This window comes from Plectropomus leopardus, chromosome 2, assembly GCF_008729295.1.
Source record: "Plectropomus leopardus isolate mb chromosome 2, YSFRI_Pleo_2.0, whole genome shotgun sequence".
Lineage (NCBI taxonomy): Eukaryota > Metazoa > Chordata > Actinopteri > Perciformes > Serranidae > Plectropomus > Plectropomus leopardus.
This window is the reverse complement of record NC_056464.1, coordinates 14918895-14941318: the sequence shown is the minus strand read 5'-3', so window position 1 is coordinate 14941318 and position 22424 is coordinate 14918895. Positions and strand designations below refer to the sequence as shown.

The following is a 22424-nucleotide window of genomic DNA, read 5'->3' as shown; positions in this document are numbered from 1 at the left end:
GTGTGTGTGTCCTTATGCTGGATTAGGAAGGCCGGATGAGTGATCTCAGACCACTGGTGTGAAACTCACACCCTCACAGATCAGCGACAAGGACAGAGAGTGCGGAGGATTAATGTAAGCAAAGTCAAAGATTCACTGCTCTGTTATGAAACCATGAAGTCCTGCAACAAATATCTTGCTAACATTTCTGTGGCTCTTCAGCTGTGTGTTTAGTGTGTGCCTGAGCGAGTGCGTTCGTCAAAGCAAACAGTTGTTGCTAGGTAAATGTGGATTATACTGCAGACCTGTTTGCACACGGCCAGATGACCAACGGTATCGCTCATTATGAGCTGTGACAAGTTTCACTCACAATGACTATCAAGCTCACTTTATTTTTAGACAAATGTTATACATCTGAATTAAAGAGTCCTTTTTACAATAGTGCTCTTAATGTTATGTAATGTTATGTGTAATGTGTAATGTTAATGACATGAACTGCATCTACACAACTTCCATTGAGTCCAAGAGGGAAAAATTACATCCACCTTTATCACTGGATAATTATACACCTGCAGAGAGCGTGTTGAGCCACTGTTTCCATTAATAAACAACTCAAACAGCATCTGATGTTGGCAATATAACTGTCATAAAAAACCTTTGAACTGCCAGCAGACACTGTTTGACTTAGGCTGACAAAAAAAAAAACCATCATGACACATTCCACGTTGTACTATGAAAAAAATAAACCTGTTCAATAAATGTCCTTTTTTTCCCCAATGGAGGACAGGAAATACATTGATCATTTTACCAAAATCAGCGAGTTACTCCAGTTAAACCTACCAAATCTGATACTGTTTCACTAAATGTCATTGGAGATGTGTTTACATCCTTACTGAGTCTGCGTCTAGTTGCATACAACAGTAATCATTCTGTAAAGCCGACACATGATTCCCTGTGTTATCCTCCACTTACAATTCTCAATCCCATGTTACACACAGTAGGCAAATAATTTTATGATTACAGCCTGCATACATTATCCAATTATGTATGAAGCCGAAAAATAACTGTTTCAGTTCTGCACTCTCACAACTAGATGCCAATAAATCTTACACACTGGACCTTAAAAGGGAGGGTGAACTGGAATGTGGGTGCCACCATGGGTCGACTGGAACAGTGTTTTCATCAAGTATTATGTGCGCAGTGGGGAGCTTCGCTGATGAGCCAGTAGAATACACTGATATAGCCTACTAACATGCACAAGGGGCCATACATATACCACAACAAACTACAGAGAAACTCAGATGACAACACACACACACAACGCATGACTGTTCTGCTCAGGATGCCATTACTCCACTACCTTTATATAGAAAATAGTTGGTTAATGATCTGAATGTCCTGTCAGCATCCCTCAGAGTACAATCTCAAAGTTTGCAAAACATGTTAGCTTAACAGTATACTTAGCAAATAAGCTATTTTATGTTTATTTATATATAGCTGTAGTTTTTTGCAGTTACTTTTATTCCAGTAAAGTGTGTGAATAGGCTATTTCAGTGCTTGTCTCTTTTCTTAATGGGCCACAAATAAACATATTTTAAATTATTCTGCATTGTTGCAATAGTAGTCTCCTCAGCTGCTGGAGTAGTGACCCATTTCCCCTCACATCCCAGTGTTTGGTGTCAGTTTCATCACATGCTGAGAATCTGCGGTGTGGGCGAGGAGCTGTCCGCGGTGCTGAAACCTCTCTCCCTCTCTCCCTCTGTCTGGTGACTCGAACACGTGAGCATGATGCCAGAGAGGGAGAGAGATGTACTATTATTGAGACAAATTTAATTTCTTTCACCGATAAGCTTCAACACAGAAAACGAGCAGCTTTGGTGATACAGGGTGCTATTATAAAGAGTGTCTCGCGCGGATAAACAGTAAATGTAGGCTGTAGTACAACGATCCATCTTATATTTATGAGCATGTATAAGTAAGCTCTGTTTTAGGATTCATTTTATTGTTGTGTTTTTCTTCCCCGTGTCTCCTCCTCCTCCTCCTCCTCCTCCTGGGGACAAACAGTGGGATATTTTTAGACGGATCCTCGCCCCGTTCAGACTCTCTCCCCCGGGGACTCGAACTCACATCTTACCAAAGGTAGACGCTAAACTGACGTCAGAGCACCCGTAATTTGACGTGTGTACACCCCCCATCGCAACCACACACACACACACACACACACATACGCACACACACACACACGCACACCGGCCCTCCCCATCACCAGTATTTCCTCTCCTTGGCGAACCAATAACGCGCAGTTACTCGTTCCCTCCATCTCAGCCAGCTGTTTCTTAAGGAATAAACAGAAAACAAGGATATTTATTTATCATCGCCACAAAATATTTATATCTCGGAGTTTTCATCTGCTTTCCTTAGGAGCATTTAAGCTGTTTGTACTTAGATATTTATTTCTCATCTGGTTGAATTTCCTCCTGAGATGGAAGTGAGATGTCGTCCAGCGGTGATGTGTTGTGTTTTCGCCATCCTCTTCTCCGTGGTTCCCCGCTCGCTGGAGTCCACGTACGGGGACAGGCAGTACCTGAACGAGTGGGCAGTGGAGATCCCAGGCGGACTGGCCGCGGCAGAGGCGATCGCCAAAGAGCTGGACTACAAACTGGTCCGACAGGTAAGCACCAACACGTCCCGGAGCGGCTCCACAAAGCAAATCACCAGTTCAGACTAGAGCAAAAAGCTTATAATTATTCTAAAAGGATGAGTATTCTGGCAGTTTTTGACTGCTATGATTTATTTGGCGTGAAATAAAAGCAATTTGGCACCTGGATAATGTCTCATTTTAATTTCAAACATCTAATTTAACAGAAACCATCAAAGTAAAATTAATCATGAAATGTTAATGAGGCCCACAGCCTACAATATCCAGGCAATATCTGTATCAATTAGGCTGCTTTGCTCGATAAGGCCATTACAATGGAAACTCATTGCTTTTATGATAGCCCAAAAGCACACATTGTATTTTCAGCACCTTGCTAAATGAAAGGAGGAGCGTTTTTTAATCAATCCGTGACTCACTGTTTACACACTCCTGATAACTCTATGGTTTTCATTTCCATGTTCTGTACATGTCTGTCTTTCCCATCATTTCACTACTGACTAATGCTGTTTTCTACTCTACAAATACATTAGGGTTCAGTCTGAATCATAGGGACATCTCATTAATTTGGATGAAACCTGTAGCTCTGAACAGCAGGGGCCAATGATTAACTGAGCTGTCACTGATACTAAAGCTCACTGTATGCTGTCTTCCTTTGCTGTGCCAGTACCAACATAACTCAAATTCCAGTTTTTACATTATATTATCTTTGAGGACACTTATTTTTGAATAAAGCAAATTTGCATTAAAAGCATCAGCCTCTGAAAGAACAAGAGCTGGACGTCATACAAACTGTGGATTTAACTCATTCAGTCTTAAAAGTGAGCTACATCCATTATCATAATTTACATGTAATAGTCCTAGAGCCTACGATGAATAAATATCAATAAAATGGAAAACTATTATGTTATAGAGTAAAAAGTCAACTGCTCCATAGACAATTTATTGGGAAAGATGTTACAGATGACACTGATAGCCCTTTTTTACTAACATGGGACTGGTTCCATTCCAGTTTGTGCGCCTAATTTTGAACCATTCAGAGCAGGTCATCAGTGTAATCTGCAGTTTTGCTGCTGTTAATTTCTGCTGTGCATTGTGCAACACCCTCTGTTGATGACACATAGATTACAATGGCTCTGTGCAAAACTGGATTCCACTTCTGCTGGTTCGCTGGATTGCACCATGACTCCAAGAATCCCGAAAAGAACCAGAGCTAATTTGGTGGAAAAAGGGGTATGAGGGGCACCCAGGGGACTGTTTTTGTATTTAGGAACATTTTATGTTTCAGAACTGAGAACACCACTGTAGCAAAAAAATCTAATTTGGTTGTAGAAAAAGAAAACAAACACTCTGGGGGTCAACAAAATCAGTCTCCAATTGATTTTCTATGGAGCAGTTCCACATGTTCACAAACGCTGACTGAACCTTTCTTGGCCATAGAAATAACATATTGAAATCCATAATTTATGTGGTGGTCCCCTTTAGCTGCTGAGTATCAGTACATGGCATAAATGTGGATTTTACATACTTTAGCTTCCCAAATCATCAAAAAGCATACACACCTGAAGGCCCTGTGCATTGTGCTTTGTTTGTTTATAGTTGTAATTAATAGAAATACAACACGTCAATTTCCACTTTGTTCATGATTTTAAAAAATACCACACCCTGTTACATATGATTAAATAAAGACTAGGGATTTCGATGTAACACTGTAGTGATGAAAGCATTTACTGTCTGAGTGAGCCAACTGTTTTCTCTTTTGCTCCCCACCCACCGGACTGAATTCCTAAGGCTTTTTGTGAGAGATAATAATGTTTCTAGACCTGTGCAATGGGCTTCAGCGACCAGATGGCTGCTATTATGTCATTTCCTATCAAATATTCAGGCTGTCTCATGCCTCCCTCTCTGCAGATCGGGGCCCTGGAAGACCATTTCTTGTTCAAACACCGCAATCAACCTAGCAGAATGAAACGAAGTGCCAGCCACATCACCAGGCGGCTGTCGGAGGATGATCGGGTGAGTGGCTATTACCACATCCTCCTCTGTGGACAGTCTTTTTTTGTCTAATTTTAAAAGATTCATAAAGAAATGTCTCCTCTTGTCCGTGTGCAGGTGCTGTGGGCAGAGCAGCAGTATGAGAAACGTCGCAACAAGCGAGCATCCCTCGGGGGATGCAGGGACTGCCCAGTGGATAAGTTGTTTGACGATCCCATGTGGAACCAACAGTGGTACCTGGTGAGTCTCCAATAAGGCTTCATTATCACGCACGCACAACATGAACAAGGGCGGACTATGAGCCAGTGGGCCCCTGGGCACAGATATGCAAAAGGCCCCACCACCTCTCCTACAAAGGAGCACGACACTCAGACTTTATGGTGGTTTTGTCTCTTTCTTTGTATCATTTACCCTTGTTGTCTTAATGAATTTTTGATGGGTCTATGTCTCATTATGTTCATTTTGGGTCTTTATGTGGTCATTTTGTTTTTGTTTTTTTGGTTGTTTTGGCATTTTGTCTCTGTTTGTAGTCATTGTCTGTCTCTTGGGTTTGTTTTGATCATTTTTGTAGTTCTTTTGTGTCTTTTTGGTTATTTTGTGTCTCAGTCCAATTGTGCCTTTTGGGGTTTATTTGGCCCATTATTTTGTAGTTATTTTGTGTCTCTTTGTGACCATTTTGTGTCCTTTTTTTGGTAGTTTTGTGTCTCATAGTCATTTTGTGTCTTTTAGGGTTTGTCTGGGCCATTTTAGTGGTCTCTTCATCATTGTTTTGCCCATTTTTAATTTTTTATGTGTATCCTTGTGATCATTGGCTTTGTTTTGGTTATTCTGTAGGATTATTTTGTGTCTCATTGAAATTTCTTTGCAGTAATTTTATATCTCTTCATGGTCAGTGCATGTTACATTGAGACATTTTGCAGGTGAAGGGGCCCCTGGCATGTAATCCTCGAATACAAAGCAGCAGATTGTCTTCCACAGTACTGATAATTTGAGAAATTCAACAAGTGTGTCAACAATTAATCTTGCTGGTTTATAGATGTCTTGACACATTTTTAGAAAGTATTTGAACACTGTTTTTTCTGGAGCTCCATAAACTACAGATTTGAGTTGACATCCAGCCTACTGGTCATATGCTGTGTACTTGTTTTGTCTGGTTGAGCCCTCTGTTTGCATGCAGCTGGTCTGTTCTCCCCTGAGACTGTGAAGCCCTATGAGTGCTGGATAGCTCCTTACTGTTTTGTCCTCACAGGGACCTCCTTCCTCCAGCGGGAGGCTATCGACTGTGTTTGCAATACATGTGTGTATTAGCATTGTATGTGCATTCACACGTGCACAGGGCTGTGTCAGTTTGCATGCATGCATGCAGAAATGCAGCTGTTAGGAATGCAGCAAACACGTACTACTCTTCCATAACCACAATCACCCACCCAAAATAAACATGAAAACAATGAAACAATAGCATGCTATCAAGCAGCTCTAGCCAAAAGAGCCATTTGCTTAATTGGTAACAGTCCGTGTGGAGATAAGAGGGGTGGAGAGGCTATAATCCAGCAGGATGGAGTAGAGTAGAGCTCTGTGCATTAAGTCCCAATTTACCCTGAATGGGATGGTTTAGGCCATTGAGGCCAAGTATCAGCAGAGAACAGTAGATTGTCACAGCTGTGCATCCTCCTCCAGTTCCATTACTAACACATTCACTTTATCCTGACCGAAGGCTGACCCCAACTTTTACCACTTTGAATGACATCTTTGCTGATTATGACCCATAAGCTTAGAATGAACTCTGCGATAGTCCCATTGACCACAGCACACACAAACTACACTACAAGTGTTTGGACACACACAATGGAGTGATTATTTTGGATGCTTTTTATCATACCAGATCAAACCAAGAATTAAACCCCAAGATAACCTATTAGGGCTGCAACAATTTTTATTATCCTTTAGTCTGCAAATTGTGGTTTTTAGTCCATAATGCGTCCAAAAACAGAGAAAATAGTAGGTAAAGGTTCACGTCTTGTTTTGTTTAGATTTTTTTGTTTGTTTGTTTTATCTGATCAACAGTCCAAATATGTTTAATTCATAATTAAATCCAATGAGAAAAGGCAGCAAACAAAATTAGTTAACCAATGAATCAATTATTTTTTAAAAAAATTGCTGATTTCTTTTGACTGACTAATCGGTCAAAGGGATACTGTGCTGATTTTCAACCAGCTTTGTATCATAACACTGTGGGTAGTATGTGTAAATGAGCTGCAGCGCTCAGATCTTCCTGCTCATTTTTCCAACTAATTTATCAAAATGTGTTATATTTCCACTCTTTTGTCAAGTTTAATGTGTTTCAAAGGCATCCGTGTATTGTGAACATAACGGAGCACAAACACGGTGTAGATTTTGTTAGCACCTACGAACAGATCGGAGCTTCTAACATATTGATAAATGCCAGAATGCATGCAAATTTCCTTCTGCAAACACTTTACAAACTATTTTTTTTGCTCATATTTCATGAATGACCAAGGAGTATAGAAGCAGATCAAGAAAGAGACCCCCACCCCCACCCCAAGCCAAGCACAAAATGTAAAACTAGGCGGTGCTAATCAAATATAAACCAAGACTCTGCCACTATATTGCCTTTTTTTGCCTAAAATGTGTTCACAAACATATTTTAGTGCACTGCTTGGCTGTAAAACAAGAATTTGTTAACAAGATGCAAGCTCCTGTATTGTAAAAATTGAGGCAGACAGAGCTACGATCAAATGATAAAACTAGGCAGTGCTGATCAAATATGCACCAAGTTTCTTTTACTGTGTTTAGTATTTTGCTATGCATTCTGGTAGTTGTAGGTTTTCTACTTCTTGAGCAAAAGCGAATGCAAAAGTATTTCTCCTCTATTGTCTCTGGATATATAGCACCAGTTTCACATATTTGTGTCTCTCCTGCGTTGACAGCCCAGTTTTGTCAAAGGACCATCTTGCTAGCTGTGAAATACTTTTTCAATATATTAATTGTTTTTACTCTAAACACCATAATAAGTGACTGTACTGTAAGTATGATCACATGTTGTCGTTATATAACCACAATCTATTTATCCTGACATGTTACAATGACCATTTATCGAAATCAATCGGCAAATCAAGCAAATTGTCCTCTTGCAAAAGTCATGTGGAAAACAGCAGGTCTGAGACAAAGATCCCATCACATTCACCACAATCTGTTAAGCTGCAGAAAACAGATATGATCTCTGCTATTATATTAAATATGACATCAGTAGGATTAATATAGGCTAATCGTGTCAGTCTGAGCAGTTGTTATATCATCGGGCTGGGAACTGGTTTGACAGAAAATGAGGAAGTGTATGTAAATGTGTGCTGCATCAGTGTTTGTGTGTGCATTCGGGAAAGAGAGGGAGGTTCACATTACCTTCCCCCAGCCTCCACTTCTCTGCACCTGCACTAACCGAACATGAGTCATGCGCTTGTGGGGGGAATAAGAAAACAAATTGAGATGAATCATTTTTACCGATGAGGGATGATGACACTAATGGAATTGGCCGTAAAGTGCCGCTTATTGTATTTCCACATCAGCCTGCGTCCATGTCACTGAAAGGGCCACGTTACAGTTCAGCTAAAGCATCATGATTCATTCTCCATCAAGGACAAAGCTGCAGTATGTAGAAACAGGTAAATGACTTGAGAAGAAAAGAATTTCAGGTTTCACCTTTTTTACATTAGCCACTATACTGTTATGTTGTTATTTTCTTACCTCTCGAGTTTTGTAAATGGAGATATGATAATGAGGGGAAGGGGTAGAGGTGAGACAGTGAAGTTGGCTGACGACATCAGAGTGAGGGCGGAGCTGTGTGGCGGGGGCACGGCAGAGGGGGCGGAAAAATGGGCCCAAGAACAGGATGAGTGTCTTTATCTATCACGGGTGAGAGCCTGATAATTTAATCAGGGAGTGACTCATACTTGTAGCTTGAAATTCCTCCTGCCTGCACGGTTCTGTGTGTGTGTGTGTGTGTGTGTGTGTGTGTTTGTGTGAGTGAGAGAGAGAGAGAGAGAGAGAGCATCCATGCAAGTGTCTGTCTGTGTTAATTGTGCATCAAGGGATCTCATTGTGCTTTGGTGTGTGTGTCTGCTCACTCGCTTTATTTGCAAAAGCTGCACAGCGACTTGCATAAGCTGTTGTGTGTGTTTGCCTTTGCCATTAAAATCTATGCATGACAGGCCACTCAGCTGCTGCCAGCATCAACAAGTGAGTCATTTGGTGTTACACCAAAACAGGCAAGCTGTAGATATGAGCTGCTCGGGAGTGAAATCCTCTCTAGCAAAGTGCCATTGAAACACATTGTGTGAAAGTACGACATCTGCTGCATATTTACATTGAGATTTGCGTTCTGTTCACTGTCAGCTGGAGCTGATGCTGTCCAGAGAGAAAGAGAAGTAAAGGCAGGGTGTTAGTGAAAGCCAAGGAGAGGGGGGTAAAAAAGGGCGATACATCACAGCGATGAGTCACATCTTGAGGTGGCGTTCTGCAGTGTCTGTGCATAATGCGCAAAGAGCAAAGTGAGTTCTTTTTTTAGTCTTAGCTGTCTCCAGCTCTGAATCATACTCTTCCCCAAGCAGGCAGGCTTCGGCCCTGCTCACTCTCCTTCTCTTTGCTAATTTCCCCTTTAAACCACCCCCCCCCCCCCAAATAATCCGACATGGGGATTGAATGTGAGTTGAGCCAGAAGAGGCTGAAACATAGCAAATGTCAAGGCAATGTAAGGCATCTCATGGGTTAAATGTAACAGCACAGTTGCTGTATTACTCACTAAGCCAGTATCATTATGACCCTCTGGCAGCAATCTGCCTACAAGTGGCCGTAGAAATGGGCGCCAACAAGTAAACAATCAAGTAATGAATTTCTGTAAAGGTCAGTGGAAGAACAGGCAAGCTGAATGAGCTTTGGCTGACCTTTTAAACATATATGATGATGCTTAAAGATGCTCAGATTACATTTGTGTAATTTTATCTTCCAGCAAGACACACGGACGTCCTCCTCGCTGCCCAAGCTGGACCTGCATGTGATCCCCGTGTGGCAGAAAGGCATCACAGGGAAAGGAGTGGTCATCACTGTTCTGGATGATGGACTGGAGTGGAATCACACAGACATCTACTCCAACTACGTAAGACATTGTTTCCATGGAGACAGCCTCCGTCGTCTGGGTCTGTCGTTGCTATAGCAACGCTGCTGGTGACACCTTACAAGGCGATTCATAAAGACAGTAATAGATCTTCTACATGATAATGTCTCCAAAGAGGTTCTTAGTATTTTCAATTTATGTTGCTGTGACTATATGCACATTTAGGGACGCAGAATTTGAAAATATTTTGTCTCTGACAGCTTAAAAGGGGATGCAGATACTTAGAAGCCAATGCAAGCGAGCATGACTGAATTGGAGCCCAACAAGGTTTCATTTTGGCATAGTTTCCTCCCATTGAGAGGAACTCTAAAAGCCTTGAAAAGCCCCATCTGTGGTTTGGTTTCAAACAGTGCCATTGCTCTTAGAAGCCGCCGCTTCACCAGCGCAAAAGAACGAAGGAAGAAAAGGATTGAAGGAGGGAGCGAAGGAAATAATGAATGACAACAGGGCTGATGGAAACAACTCCCACTGTAATTAAGTTAACGCTGATTAATCAAAGAGGCTCAATCAGCCGAGACGCTCAGCCTTAACAATCAAAGCGTATGAGCGGCGTGTATTTGCATAACTTAATGGCAGTAATTCTAAAATGAAAATCACAAGCATCTGATATTAAAGCTGTTACTGTGAACCAGAAACTGAAAGGGAGCATTCATCTGATTTTCCTTTAATAGGAACATAATTTGAACATTTAATTATATTTTATATTGCAGCAGGGAAGGGATGGCAGTGATAAAAACAGAAGGCAGACATGACTTGTCATAGCACACACGGTTTAGCATTTAAACCCCCGCAGTTTGTCAAAGTATGACACAGTCCTCTGGCTAAAACAGCATTTTCAAGCAATCTGAATGTTTCAAGAGATAGCTGTTGACAAGCACCCCTTCATCCTCAGGGTTATCCAATATGTGTCGGTTCACTCCTTGGTCACATCGCTCTCTCTCTGCTCTTGTCACCTATCATATGTGTCTCCATGACAGCAGATTGGCCCTGACAAATGTGTGTTTAAAGCCTTCGTCACTGATGTGTGCTGACGTCAAGCCTGATCGTTCTCTGTCTGTTGTTTTTGAAGGATCCTGCAGCCAGCTACGACTTCAATGACAACGACCCAGACCCTTTCCCCAGATACGACTCCACTAATGAAAACAAGTGAGTGAACTGTTGAGAAGTGACATCACATTACCTGGTCATTTTGTGGCTTGGAAATGCATCTGATTGCATAAACCCTTTGAAACCTGAGAAAATTGGCTTCATTTTTGTCCAAAAAATGGGAAAAAGGCAGTACTTAATAATATTAATAATAATTATTATTTTAAAGTAGTTTAAAGTTTAAAATTACACTATTATTTTTAATATAATATTAATTTAATATTATTCTGTAAAATAATTATAAATATAGAATTATAATAATAAGTTTAGTTTTTTCACTCTAACTTTTAAAAAATAAGAATTTTCCAAATCTACTAATTTCCTGCAATTTGAGGAACATTTCTTGCCAAGCTGCTCATTGCCTTTTCTCCCCATGTTTTCTAAAGAAAATTTGCTCAGGGTTCGAAGATTTAATACTCATGAAGACATCTGAATGCATCTCAAGGAACGTAATGTTGATCCAGGTTTCAGCAGGATAATAAATAAATCAACACAAAAAGACCTCAGTTTACGGCGTCTCCTGCTTCTCCTCTCTAAGTGTTTCTCAGTCCATACTCTCTGCTCACTGCCATCCACACACACACACACACACACACACACACACACACACACACACACACTTCTCCCCGCCAACAGCCCTGTGCTCTATTGTTATCAGTATACTCCACAGATTCAGAGCCTATTCTTCCAGATGAATAACTGCAGCGCCACAACCAGAGAACCTCAACGACCCTGTCATTACCGGCGATATTTTCTGCTCCAAACATGACCTTTTATGAGAGAAGCTATGTAATCAAACAATATAGTGGCCTCTTGTAATAAGCTTTGCATCCCACAAAATGATGAGGGTGGTTACAACAGTTCATAATAACCATTAAGGAAGCACAAAGCAGTAAAATTCCTGCCAAAAGCAGCACATGGGAAAGACCATTTCTTTCCAAACCAAACAGACGTAATATTTTCTACAAAATCACACCCAATAATAGAGCTCTGACCTAATGGATGTACTGCAGGATTAGTGATAAAAACACAAATGATCATTTAAATTATTGTGTATTGAATATGTAATTTGTTCTCAGACATGGGACCAGGTGTGCTGGGGAGATCGCTATGCAGGCAGACAACAACAAGTGTGGTGTCGGAGTGGCGTTCAACTCCAAAGTTGGAGGTAAGAGCTCTTTTTCGTGAATGTTTTTTTGTATCTGAGCATGCTACATCACATTTAATGTTTGTTTAACCCTTTTAATCATGGATTGACGTCAGTTTTCTTGTAATGCATGTATACACCTTTCAGAAGCATTTAAACCTTCAAAACACAAGCAACAGTTTGCCTTATTTTGAAAACGTAGAAGAGGGCAATGAGCAACTTGACAGAAATGTCCCACAAATTGAAATTAGTGAAAGATGACAAGGAAAATAATATTTAAAATAAAACAAGAGAGAGAAAAGGAAAATTGTTATAAAAATTAACAAAAAAAACAAGAAAAAGATATATTTTTAACACTTCTCTTTAGATAATGTCTTTGTTTTTTACTTTACTTTTTTTTTTTACTGGTGATTTTTACTAATTTCTTGCCAATACTTTTGGTCATTTCTTGTTAAGTTACTCATTACCTTCTTCTTAATTCCTTGAAAGCAATCAGGCCAAAATTCAGGTCTCAAAGGGTTAAATCTGTGTATGTTTATGAAAGATGTGATTTAGGGTAAAATTGTTTCAGCTCTGTTTGCTGTCACTGCGTTCTGCGATTTAAATGCATTCAAAAGCTTAATTAAAGCACTGAAATCAAACCAAAACAAATACAGTTACGGAAATACAAATACAGTTAAACAAATCAAAAGATATCTAAAAGGTTAACTGGGCCTCTAATATTCCTGCATCTCTGTCCTCAGGGATTCGTATGCTGGATGGGATTGTGACTGATGCCATTGAAGCCAGCTCTATTGGGTTCAATCCGAATCATGTGGACATCTACAGCGCTAGCTGGGGACCCAACGATGATGGCAAGACAGTGGAGGGCCCAGGCCGCCTGGCCCAGAAGGCTTTTGAATACGGTATCCAGAAGGTAAATGAAAAGACAGACGTTTTTTATTTACAGACAGCTGATGTCATTTCAGACCGAGGTTGATAATGGGAGCTATTATCTGCAGCAGTGACGGGAATCAGATTCCACAGAATCAATAAGAACAATCAGCAATGATTTGTATTGGACAGTACACTCCCTAGTAGTATTACACCAAAAATCATAAAACGATCTTTGTATTTTTCATTTTTCTAGCATTGCAGGAGTATGTTTGTAAGCTACAGGGGAGTATCTGATACAACAACATATCTAGTGTTTGTTGTTGTCTTCAGCTCTCTCTCTGTCTTGTGTTCTGCAGGGCCGTGGTGGGAAAGGCTCTATCTTTGTTTGGGCATCAGGTAATGGTGGGCGCCAGGGCGATAACTGTGACTGTGACGGTTACACAGACAGCATCTACACCATCTCAATCAGCAGCGCCTCCCAGCAGGGTCTGTCCCCATGGTACGCAGAGAAGTGCTCCTCCACTCTGGCTACAGCATACAGCAGCGGAGACTACACCGACCAAAGGATAGTAAGTAACCATGCCTGTTATGTTTTTATGTCCGGTCACATTTTGCAACATCATGTTGTGTCAAATAAAGTAAAGTAGTTTTGATTAAGGGACATTTCATGTTATTCAAATAGGAAAAAGTATTAGGGCCAGGCATTTTTATGTCTCTGCAGTGTCGACAGCTGTGGCCAGAGGCCTTATGTTTTTATGTTGTCTGTACATTCGACTATCTGCCTGTCCCATTCCTGTGAACTAAATATCTTAAGACGCATTTGAGGAAATGAAGTATTGCAAAAACGTCCACTTGGACTCAACAATTAACGGATTAGAACAAAGGTTAAAGATCAAGGTCACTGTGCCCTCACAAAACATGTTTTTGGCGATTCCTTCATTCATATGCTAATAATGACAGCATTATACACAGATGTCTAATAGAATAAAAATGATTAAGTGATGATATTTTATATTTAAAACGTAATAGGTCAGCTTCACTGTGACATCATAATGTTCTGAAAAAAAACCCACTTTATTCTACATCATAGCTCATAAACTGAAGGGGAAACTTTTGGTCAGATTCTGAATTATTGAAACTAATCTTGAGTGTTCACTTTGAAACTGTGGCACAAATTTGGAAGAGGTGGCCACACTCATGCCAATTGGAATAGCTGGTGATGGACAGATAGGTCACCTGTTGCATGAAATAAATCTTTCTCCTGTAATTTATTTTTTCTTATGCCTCTCATGCAAAATACTCTTCAGTATTCAAGTTATCTTAATTATGAATTTCTTTTTCATGTGATTTTTGCTATCTTGTTTTCAGACAAGTGCTGATCTGCACAATGAGTGCACTCAGACTCACACGGGAACGTCAGCCTCTGCTCCCTTGGCTGCTGGAATATTTGCTCTGGCACTGGAACAAAAGTATGCAGCACTGCAAATCCAACACCTGATGCTAACAAACTGCATGTGATATTCCTCATGCAACATACAATGGATTTATTGATACTAGCAAAAAACACTCACTGGTCTGCCTCCCTGTCTATCTCCCCCCTCAGTCCAGATCTTACCTGGAGAGACCTGCAGCACATTGTGGTCTGGACCTCAGAGTTTGATCCTTTGGCCAATAACCCAGGCTGGAAGAGGAACGGAGCAGGACTGATGGTCAACAGCCGCTTTGGCTTCGGCCTTCTCAATGCTAAAGCCCTGGTGGACCTCGCTGACCCAGCCACCTGGAAGCACGTGCCTGAAAAGAAGCAATGCATCGTCAGGGATGATTCCTTCCAGCCCAGGTATGTAAATGCCTCGCAGCTGCTCTCGTCTACCTTTTGAGTTTTGTTTGTTGCTTTGCCAATGGCCTAGGTTTCCTGGTTCTTAAAGGATACACATAGCTGCACAATACAGTATGTGCAAACGTGGCAGTCTCATGTATGGGATTGTCACTTGCATGCACATTTTGACCATGTATATAATTTAACCCTTTGAAACCTGAGCAAACTGGTTTGATCACTTTCAAAAACATGGGGAGAAGCAATGAGTAACCTAACAAGACATGGCCAAAAAAATTCATTAGAAATTAAAAAAAAAAATTACAGTGCTGAAAATTTTAGATGTATACATTTTCTGTAAAATAATTTTAAATATATGTGTGTGTGTGTGTGTGTGTGTGTGTGTGTGTGTATATATGTATAATTTTCTGGACATTTCCCTCAAGTTTTTAATATATTTTTAATACTCCTCCCCATTTGTTCAAAGTAATTTTCAGGTAATTTCTTGTCACCTAATACTAATTTCTCGCAATTTCTCTGACACTTTATGCCAAATTAGTCATTTCCTTTCTTCCCCATGTTTTCAAAAAAATCAATCCAATAAGCTTAGGTTTCAAGGATTGCATAGCTTCTTAAAGGTGTCGGAACACAACACAAGAAAGATTATGATGTCAATCCAGGTTTCAAAAGGTTATGATAGCAGTTATATGATCGACAAAGCAATTGGTTTTGATAAGGTATGGTTGATGTGTATGTTAGTAATAAATGATGAGCATTGCGGAAACTCCAAAACCAAGAAACAGACCCAAAGTATAAAATAATGACATCAGACAATTTTTGCTCCTTTTTGAGTGGCAGGAGAAAAATAAGTCATCCCCCACATATGTTATGTTGTGGTTTCAGAATGATGAAGACAAGTAGATAACTACTATGTTTCTTTTTAAATAATGTATAGAGTTTTAGGTATTCTATTATGTCAAATGACATAAATGAAAATAGTGCATATAGTTTCCCTCAATGTGAAAAAAATTCTCCCTGGGGCCACATAGGTTTGGGCTGAGCCCTAACAACAGCTGGCTCCGCCCCTAAAAGTAAGAGATAGAGAGTTTTTTTTCATTTTGTCCTGAATTTTAGGTCCTACAAAAGAAACAGATGAAACTCTCTGAGTTATTAAAGACACATCTGTTGCTTTTTGAGTCAGTCATGACAATAACAAGTCCTAAGCCTGGGAGGGCTTCCTGTGAAATTAACAAAAAGAAAACATGATTCTTTGTGATGACAGCTGAGAGCATTTAAATTTGAGGTCAAATTTCAACACTCATAAATGCTAATTGTTAAACAATAAGATTATACATCTAAATCCAAAAGGTGCCATGCACAGACAAAAACTCAAACAAAATAAGTCCCTGTCCGTTGTCTCAACAGATGTTCTGTTTGCACTCCTTTGTGGATTAATGACCCGAGGAAATCGAGAGCTACAGCTCAACAGCTGCACTTTGTCCTTGAAATGACCTATTGATTTTGTTCCACCTTTAGACAGCAGCTACATCCAGCCAAACTCTGTCTTCCTTAAAGTGTCCACTTTGCAGTTTGCTTTGGATTATGAGACTCAATAGCACTGACACCCAGTTTCCCCATTACCTTGCTACATCCCTGTCTAATCCCGAGGATTTGACTCTACATTTCCGTCAATGCTTAGTGGTCTACAACCCCCTCCAGCTTTATGCCAGCTTGAACACGGAAATCCTTTCATTCATGTCTGAGAGAGACGGGGATTAACTGTTTTTGCAAATGAATGACCAAATCTGTCTATGCATCTTATGTTTGCTTCTGATGTGCTTAACATTTCCCAAACTTGTCACTGAACTATCTCACAATAATATGTGCAGTAGGTGCAGCAGTATGTTTTTTTTTCCACCCTGCAGCAAGAACATGTCAGGAAACTGCAGGGAGAGCTGTTTGTGTCTCATTCGCAGCTATTTTAATGCATCCCACAGGGAGATGAAAGCAGCAGGGGAGATCACTATAGAGATTCCAACCAAAGCCTGTTCGGGGCAGGAGAACGCAGTCCGCTCACTGGAGCACGTGCAGGTGGAGGCTAGTATCGAATACACCAGGAGAGGGGACCTGCACATAACACTCACCTCCCCAGCAGGTTAGAAATGTGCACACATGCACACACATGCACATATTTGAGTAAAACAACTAAGTCTTCAGCTTATTTATCTGTTTGAATTTACCATCAGGTACCAGTACTGTGCTACTGGCTGAGCGAGAGAGGGACACGTCTTCCAATGGATTCAGAAATTGGGACTTCATGTCTGTCCATACATGGGGAGAAGACCCCGCTGGAAAATGGACCCTAAAGATCACAGATACTGTGAGTTACACACATATTTGGCAAGTTTGTAGAACTGCAGAGCTGCTGCCAGTTCTTCCTGAGAGATCTAACCAACATGATTTCCTGTCACAGTCGGGCCGCATGCAGAACGAGGGTCGGATTTTGAACTGGAAGCTGATTCTTCATGGGACGTCAGAGAAGCCAGAGCACATGAAGAAACCAAGAGTGTACATTCCCTACAACGCTGTGCAGAATGACCGCCGTGGTGTGGAACATATGGATGACATGATGGAGGTGAGTACAGGGCAGAAGTTAAAGCAGAATTTAAACTACAGAAAAACCTGCAAAGTATCAGAAAAATGCATCAAAGAGCCAACATGTTTCGACCACTATAGGTCTTCATCGGGTCTTTTGGTTTTTAAAAGCCCTGGCGAAGACCCACGGTGGCTACAACATGCTTTTTAAATGATTTAGCCATTTCCTTCCTCCCGGATATGTTTCTTACTGTATTTGGGAGTGCCTGGAGTGACTTCCTGTTTTTCTTTTTCTTTTTCAAAGAGCACCTATACAAGCTTTTTTTTTTTCTTGTTGCATAACACAAAAACCTGATTCAAATGTTGGCCTAGAGGAAAGGAGTGCAAGCAGCTATATGCTGTGTTCTAGTAATGTGGGTGTCATGTCTAATAAGACCCATAAATTTAAGGGATTAAGGTAGAGACACTGTAGTTACACTTAATAATAAAAGGTAAATGTTATATGATATTGGAACAAGACCAGAGCAGTGCTTTGGGCTAAATGCTAATGTCCAGCATGCTAACATGGTCACAACAACAATTCTAACATGCTGATTTTTTATCAGATAAAATGATGGCAATGCTCATCATCCTAATTTAGCATGTTAGCATGCTAACATTTGCCAATTAGCATAAAAGACAAAGTACAGCTAAGGCCGATGGGAATGTCATTTGTCAAGTATGAGTTCAGATGAGAAAACACAGAACAAAAGGTTGTTCAAAGGAGCTTCAAGCGGGCTTCAATGCTAATGTAAAAATATCCCAATAAAACAAGCTGTTAACAAACTCTAAAAATTAAAAATTAAACTGAAAACCAACCATGAAAAGAGGAGGAACACACAGGGATCACATGGAAGAGCTGAGGTGTGATCACAGCAGGGAACACAGTGGTGATAACAGACAAACTGACAAAGAACAAAGGGAGAAACACGAGTATATACATACAGGGAACTAATCACAAGTACCAGACACAGCTGGGGTCGGAGGACACAGGTCAAAGGAGGGAAACAGGGACTGGCTAACATTCAAAGATGTGTAAGAGAAAACAAGGGTGACGCAAACAAGGCCAAAACAGAACAGGTATGCAGGAAACGGTGTTGGCAGATGTATGATGGTTATCGTATTTGTACAATAATTTTGCCCTCTGTTGGATTTACAAGCAAGAATTCCAAAATTGCCACAATGTACTATAATTTGACCATTGTGACACTTACAATAAGCACCTAGTTTAGTTTACACGTCTCATTTCAACTCATATTCTGGCCCTTACATCCGTGTTTACGCATCACTTCTCACTTCTCGTACAGCTAATCACGTTAGGTGTAGGCCACGTTCAGGTCATGTTAATCGAGCACCCACCGCTGCTGTTTGTTTTCGTAAACACAAAAAAAATTGGACGTCAGCTGTGGGCTGAGCCGTGTAGACTGAGAAGTAGCATCTCTCTAAGGCAGTGGGTACGGGTAGATTTGTAGATGTGTCAAAAGATGTTTAAATATTTGTTTACTGAGGTTATAAATTGAACCTATTCGTTCTTGTGAATGTGACGGCCGTAGGAAAACTTTTCTCAAAATACAATAATTTTGAACCTCTGGTACGATAGTTTAATATTTCCAATCTGGCAACAGTGGCAGGGAAGACTCTGGGATCAGGGAAGAATAAATGAGACTGATAAAAGACGAGTGGAATAGAAAACAGGAGGGAAATATACAAAGGCAAGAAGAACTAACGACACAGGGAAACCATGAGGGAAAGTGAGAACAAGCGAGACTAATCAAGATGTGATCTGACTGATGTGAAAACCTGAAAATCTTGTTTTTGTGTTTAACTACTCATCTTACTGCAGTCATTTAGCAGCACACTCCATGGCGTGTCAGCACTTGGTGACATCACTGCTGGGTGTGGTTACACACAGTAACAACGACAGTCTTGTATGAATCCCAGTAAGACATACTTGCAAAAATCTAAGTAAAATCTGCAAATTATCAACCAGTAGGGTCTTTATATCTTCAGATTAATATTTTAGATTACCAGGACATTAAATGGACCTTGTTTGGTTTTGATCTGTAAGTCACACTAACAGACACTATCATAACAGATGGTCCCATGGTGTAATGGTTAGCACTCTGGACTTTGAATCCAGTGATCCGAGTTCAAATCTCGGTGGGACCTTACTCTTTGTTGTTACACCCTCCAAGGCAATTACTGAGCTTGTGCTATATATTAATAGAATTGAATTAATACAAGATCATTACTTAATAGCTAACCAATGTCACTGATACAATTGCAAATTATAATATGCCACACCCTGTGTTAAGGTGACAGAATATGAAATTGAATTGACATTACAGGCATAGAATGAATATTACTGGCTTCAAGGGATTAAAATGTGTTTTCCATGACATATGAACTGAAAGCGTTCACTTTTATTTTAAATTTGAGAGAGTTTTCATTCATACTTTGGTCAACAGTGCAGAAACTGCAGTACTTTTTATCACAGTAGTGCAAAAGTACGGATCCATTGTGCTGGACAACAGAGCCAACTCAATAAATAGAAAAACAGGTCACCGTACAGATGCTTTGGGACTGTATTGATTTTTTTCATACATATTATAAAACTGCATTATGAAACAAAAAACAGTACACTTACGTTGTCTATCCTTAGATACACATTCTGTTGCACATGAATAACCAGTCTCTTCTCTGTCTATTTGGTGACACAGGAGCCCACACAGGCCTATCCACCTCCAAAGACTGACACTGCACACAGCTCCCTTCCCTCCAATCCAGAGAAGGAGCCCAAAAAGCCCTCAAATCCACCCTACTCCCCCTCCCTGGCCCTGCTGCGCCTCCTTCAGACAGCCTTCAACAGGCAGACCCCTGCCCTGCAGCAGCCACAGTCAGCAGCCAGAGCGTCCTCCGCCTGGAGGAAGCAGCAGCCGGGCCGGAGCCTCTCTCCCCCCGCGACAAGACTCCCCCCTCAGACGTTGTACCAGGCTCTGGATATGATCAACAAGTACCGGGGCCCCGAGGACAGTGTCTACAGTGACTACACTGACGGCTTCTACAGCACCAAGCCATACAGGCACAGAGATGACCGACTGCTGCAGGCCCTGTTTGAGATGATAGATGATGACCGCCAGTGAAGGCCGTGAGGAGACGGGAGGAGAAGAAAAATAAAGGGGGAAGCATGGTTATGTGTTGGTTTGGGAGCAGAGGAACAAGGCGAACAGAAGAGAGAGAGCAGAGGGATGGGATTGGGCACTGGAGGAGTGGAGGAGAGGAGAAGAAACATAGGAAAAAGAACTTTTTCACTGAGTTCTGTTTCCCCTCCAAAATGCTGCATCTTATCTCTTTACCTTTATTTACCAATAACCATTTCTTAATTAATTTTATCATTTAGTCACGCAAAAGTTCAAAACTCAAACTTGTTTAGGGCCTCTCTGCTACAACATGTGTCTCCATGTAGTGAAAGTGAAAGCATTTAAATCATGAGAAAGGAGGGGTATGCCTTGTCTCTCTTCTCTTCACTGCCTGCTCAAGCATGCCACCTTTAGAAATATAAGTTTTGTATTAGTATCTATATATATATATTATCTACAGTATATATTATACAAAGACAATGATTGTAATATGGTTTTGAAAACACTTGACATCGAAAATCTTCACTCTCAAAAGTCCTCTCTGTTTTTTTTTTTCATATTTCACGTCTTACAAAGTTTTATTTTCATTTTTCGAGACAACTTCTCACTTTAATCACTTTAGAGAGCTAATCGATCCTTAAAAAAACTGATATGAAGTCATGAAAGTAGAGATTAAATTAATTGTAATTTGATCAGCAATTTGAAAAGTTTGAACTGTGTTGACAAAAGATTTATTCTCAGGGTGTCAACAAAGCTCAAGACAGTAACAGAACCATATTCTGGACTCCTTTAAGTATTAAGAGAAACGTAAAGAGAATATGTGAAATTATATACAATGAAAGTATGCAGATGAGATGATACAATTGTACCAATACACTATTAAAAAACTCTGGTAATAATTAACGACAGGCGGAGCAATGGAAAGTCTTTCAGTTGGAGTAGCAACACATTCAAAGTGAAAAAATAACAGAGAAATCTACTTGTTCTATTTGTTTAATTTTGTATGAGTACAATGCTGCATTAAATGAAATATTTTTCTAAGGATCCTCATAGTTTATGGAAATAATATAGACAGTATCAAACCCTTGAACAGTTTATTTTCTTGTGGCGTAGTTCACTTAATAACTGCAAAGTCAGTGTAGTTACAATAGCTACAAATGAACACTGCCAAAATCTTTGCTGTCAAAAGCTTCTGTCGGCAAATGTGCAAATGGCTAACATGTTGTTTGTTCATCATCCGCAAAATGCCAACTACAAACAGTTCCTTGAATCCTGGACAGATTATTGCATTACTTCTCTAGTATTATTTATTTGATATTTAATGGACCTATCACACTCCAGAAACTGACCAGAAACTGTAGAATAGAGGCTCTGCACCGCGACCTTCAAGCACATTCATCTTGAACGCCTTAATATACGCTGTAATAAATGTGCATACTCATGTCCACATAGTGTAAATCAGTTTAGAGATGCTAGTGTAAGTGTTTATGACATGAATAGTTACGAATCCTCTATGCAGAGTCTCTATTCTCCAGCTTGGAACTGCCTGCCCCGCTTCTCTGCCAACAAGGTGACAGGAGGAAGAAGACGTTTGGGACAACGCTTCACATGCACCCTGTAATTTATCCATGATTTAGCGTAGCCTGTGCTGTTTCCTTTATGTTTTTGTTTTTGACTGATGCTTCAGTCCAAAGTTGTTTACACAAACCAATATTATGTCGCAATTTCTGTATCGATGTACAAAAAAAAAAAGAGATTTATCATAATAAATTGCAAAGTGACCTCTTGAGTCTGTTTGAGTCTCTGGCAGCATACTGTAATTCTGGGAGCAGACACCTGCTGTGGCTAAA

The 22424-nt window shown here is 40.4% G+C and overlaps 1 protein-coding gene and 1 non-coding gene across 2 annotated transcripts; both read left to right on the top strand.

Annotated features, from left to right (window-relative positions):
- The first annotated feature begins 2293 nt into the window (after positions 1–2293).
- pcsk1 (proprotein convertase subtilisin/kexin type 1) lies at positions 2294–20976 on the top strand. Its single transcript, XM_042495727.1, has 14 exons — positions 2294–2650; positions 4547–4651; positions 4748–4870; positions 9654–9800; positions 10888–10964; positions 12044–12132; positions 12855–13027; positions 13344–13556; positions 14356–14456; positions 14591–14824; positions 16798–16955; positions 17047–17180; positions 17274–17435; positions 20155–20976. The coding sequence occupies exons 1-14, from the start codon at positions 2462–2464 to the stop codon at positions 20575–20577; spliced, it is 2328 nt and encodes a 775-aa protein (XP_042351661.1). The 5' UTR covers positions 2294–2461; the 3' UTR covers positions 20578–20976.
- Positions 19532–19603, top strand: trnaq-uug. Its single transcript has one exon. It is a non-coding gene; the product is annotated as a tRNA-Gln (tRNA).
- Positions 20977–22424: the final 1448 nt, after the last annotated feature.

Bases quoted from the DNA above. Each gene is read 5' to 3' on its own strand.
- pcsk1 (XM_042495727.1), top strand. From the start codon at position 2,462: ATGGAAGTGAGATGTCGTCCAGCGGTGATGTGTTGTGTTTTCGCCATC. The intron at 13,028-13,343 runs GTAAATGAAAAG...TGTGTTCTGCAG, and splicing joins TTGAATACGGTATCCAGAAG to GGCCGTGGTGGGAAAGGCTC. The intron at 16,956-17,046 runs GTTAGAAATGTG...ATTTACCATCAG, and splicing joins AACACTCACCTCCCCAGCAG to GTACCAGTACTGTGCTACTG.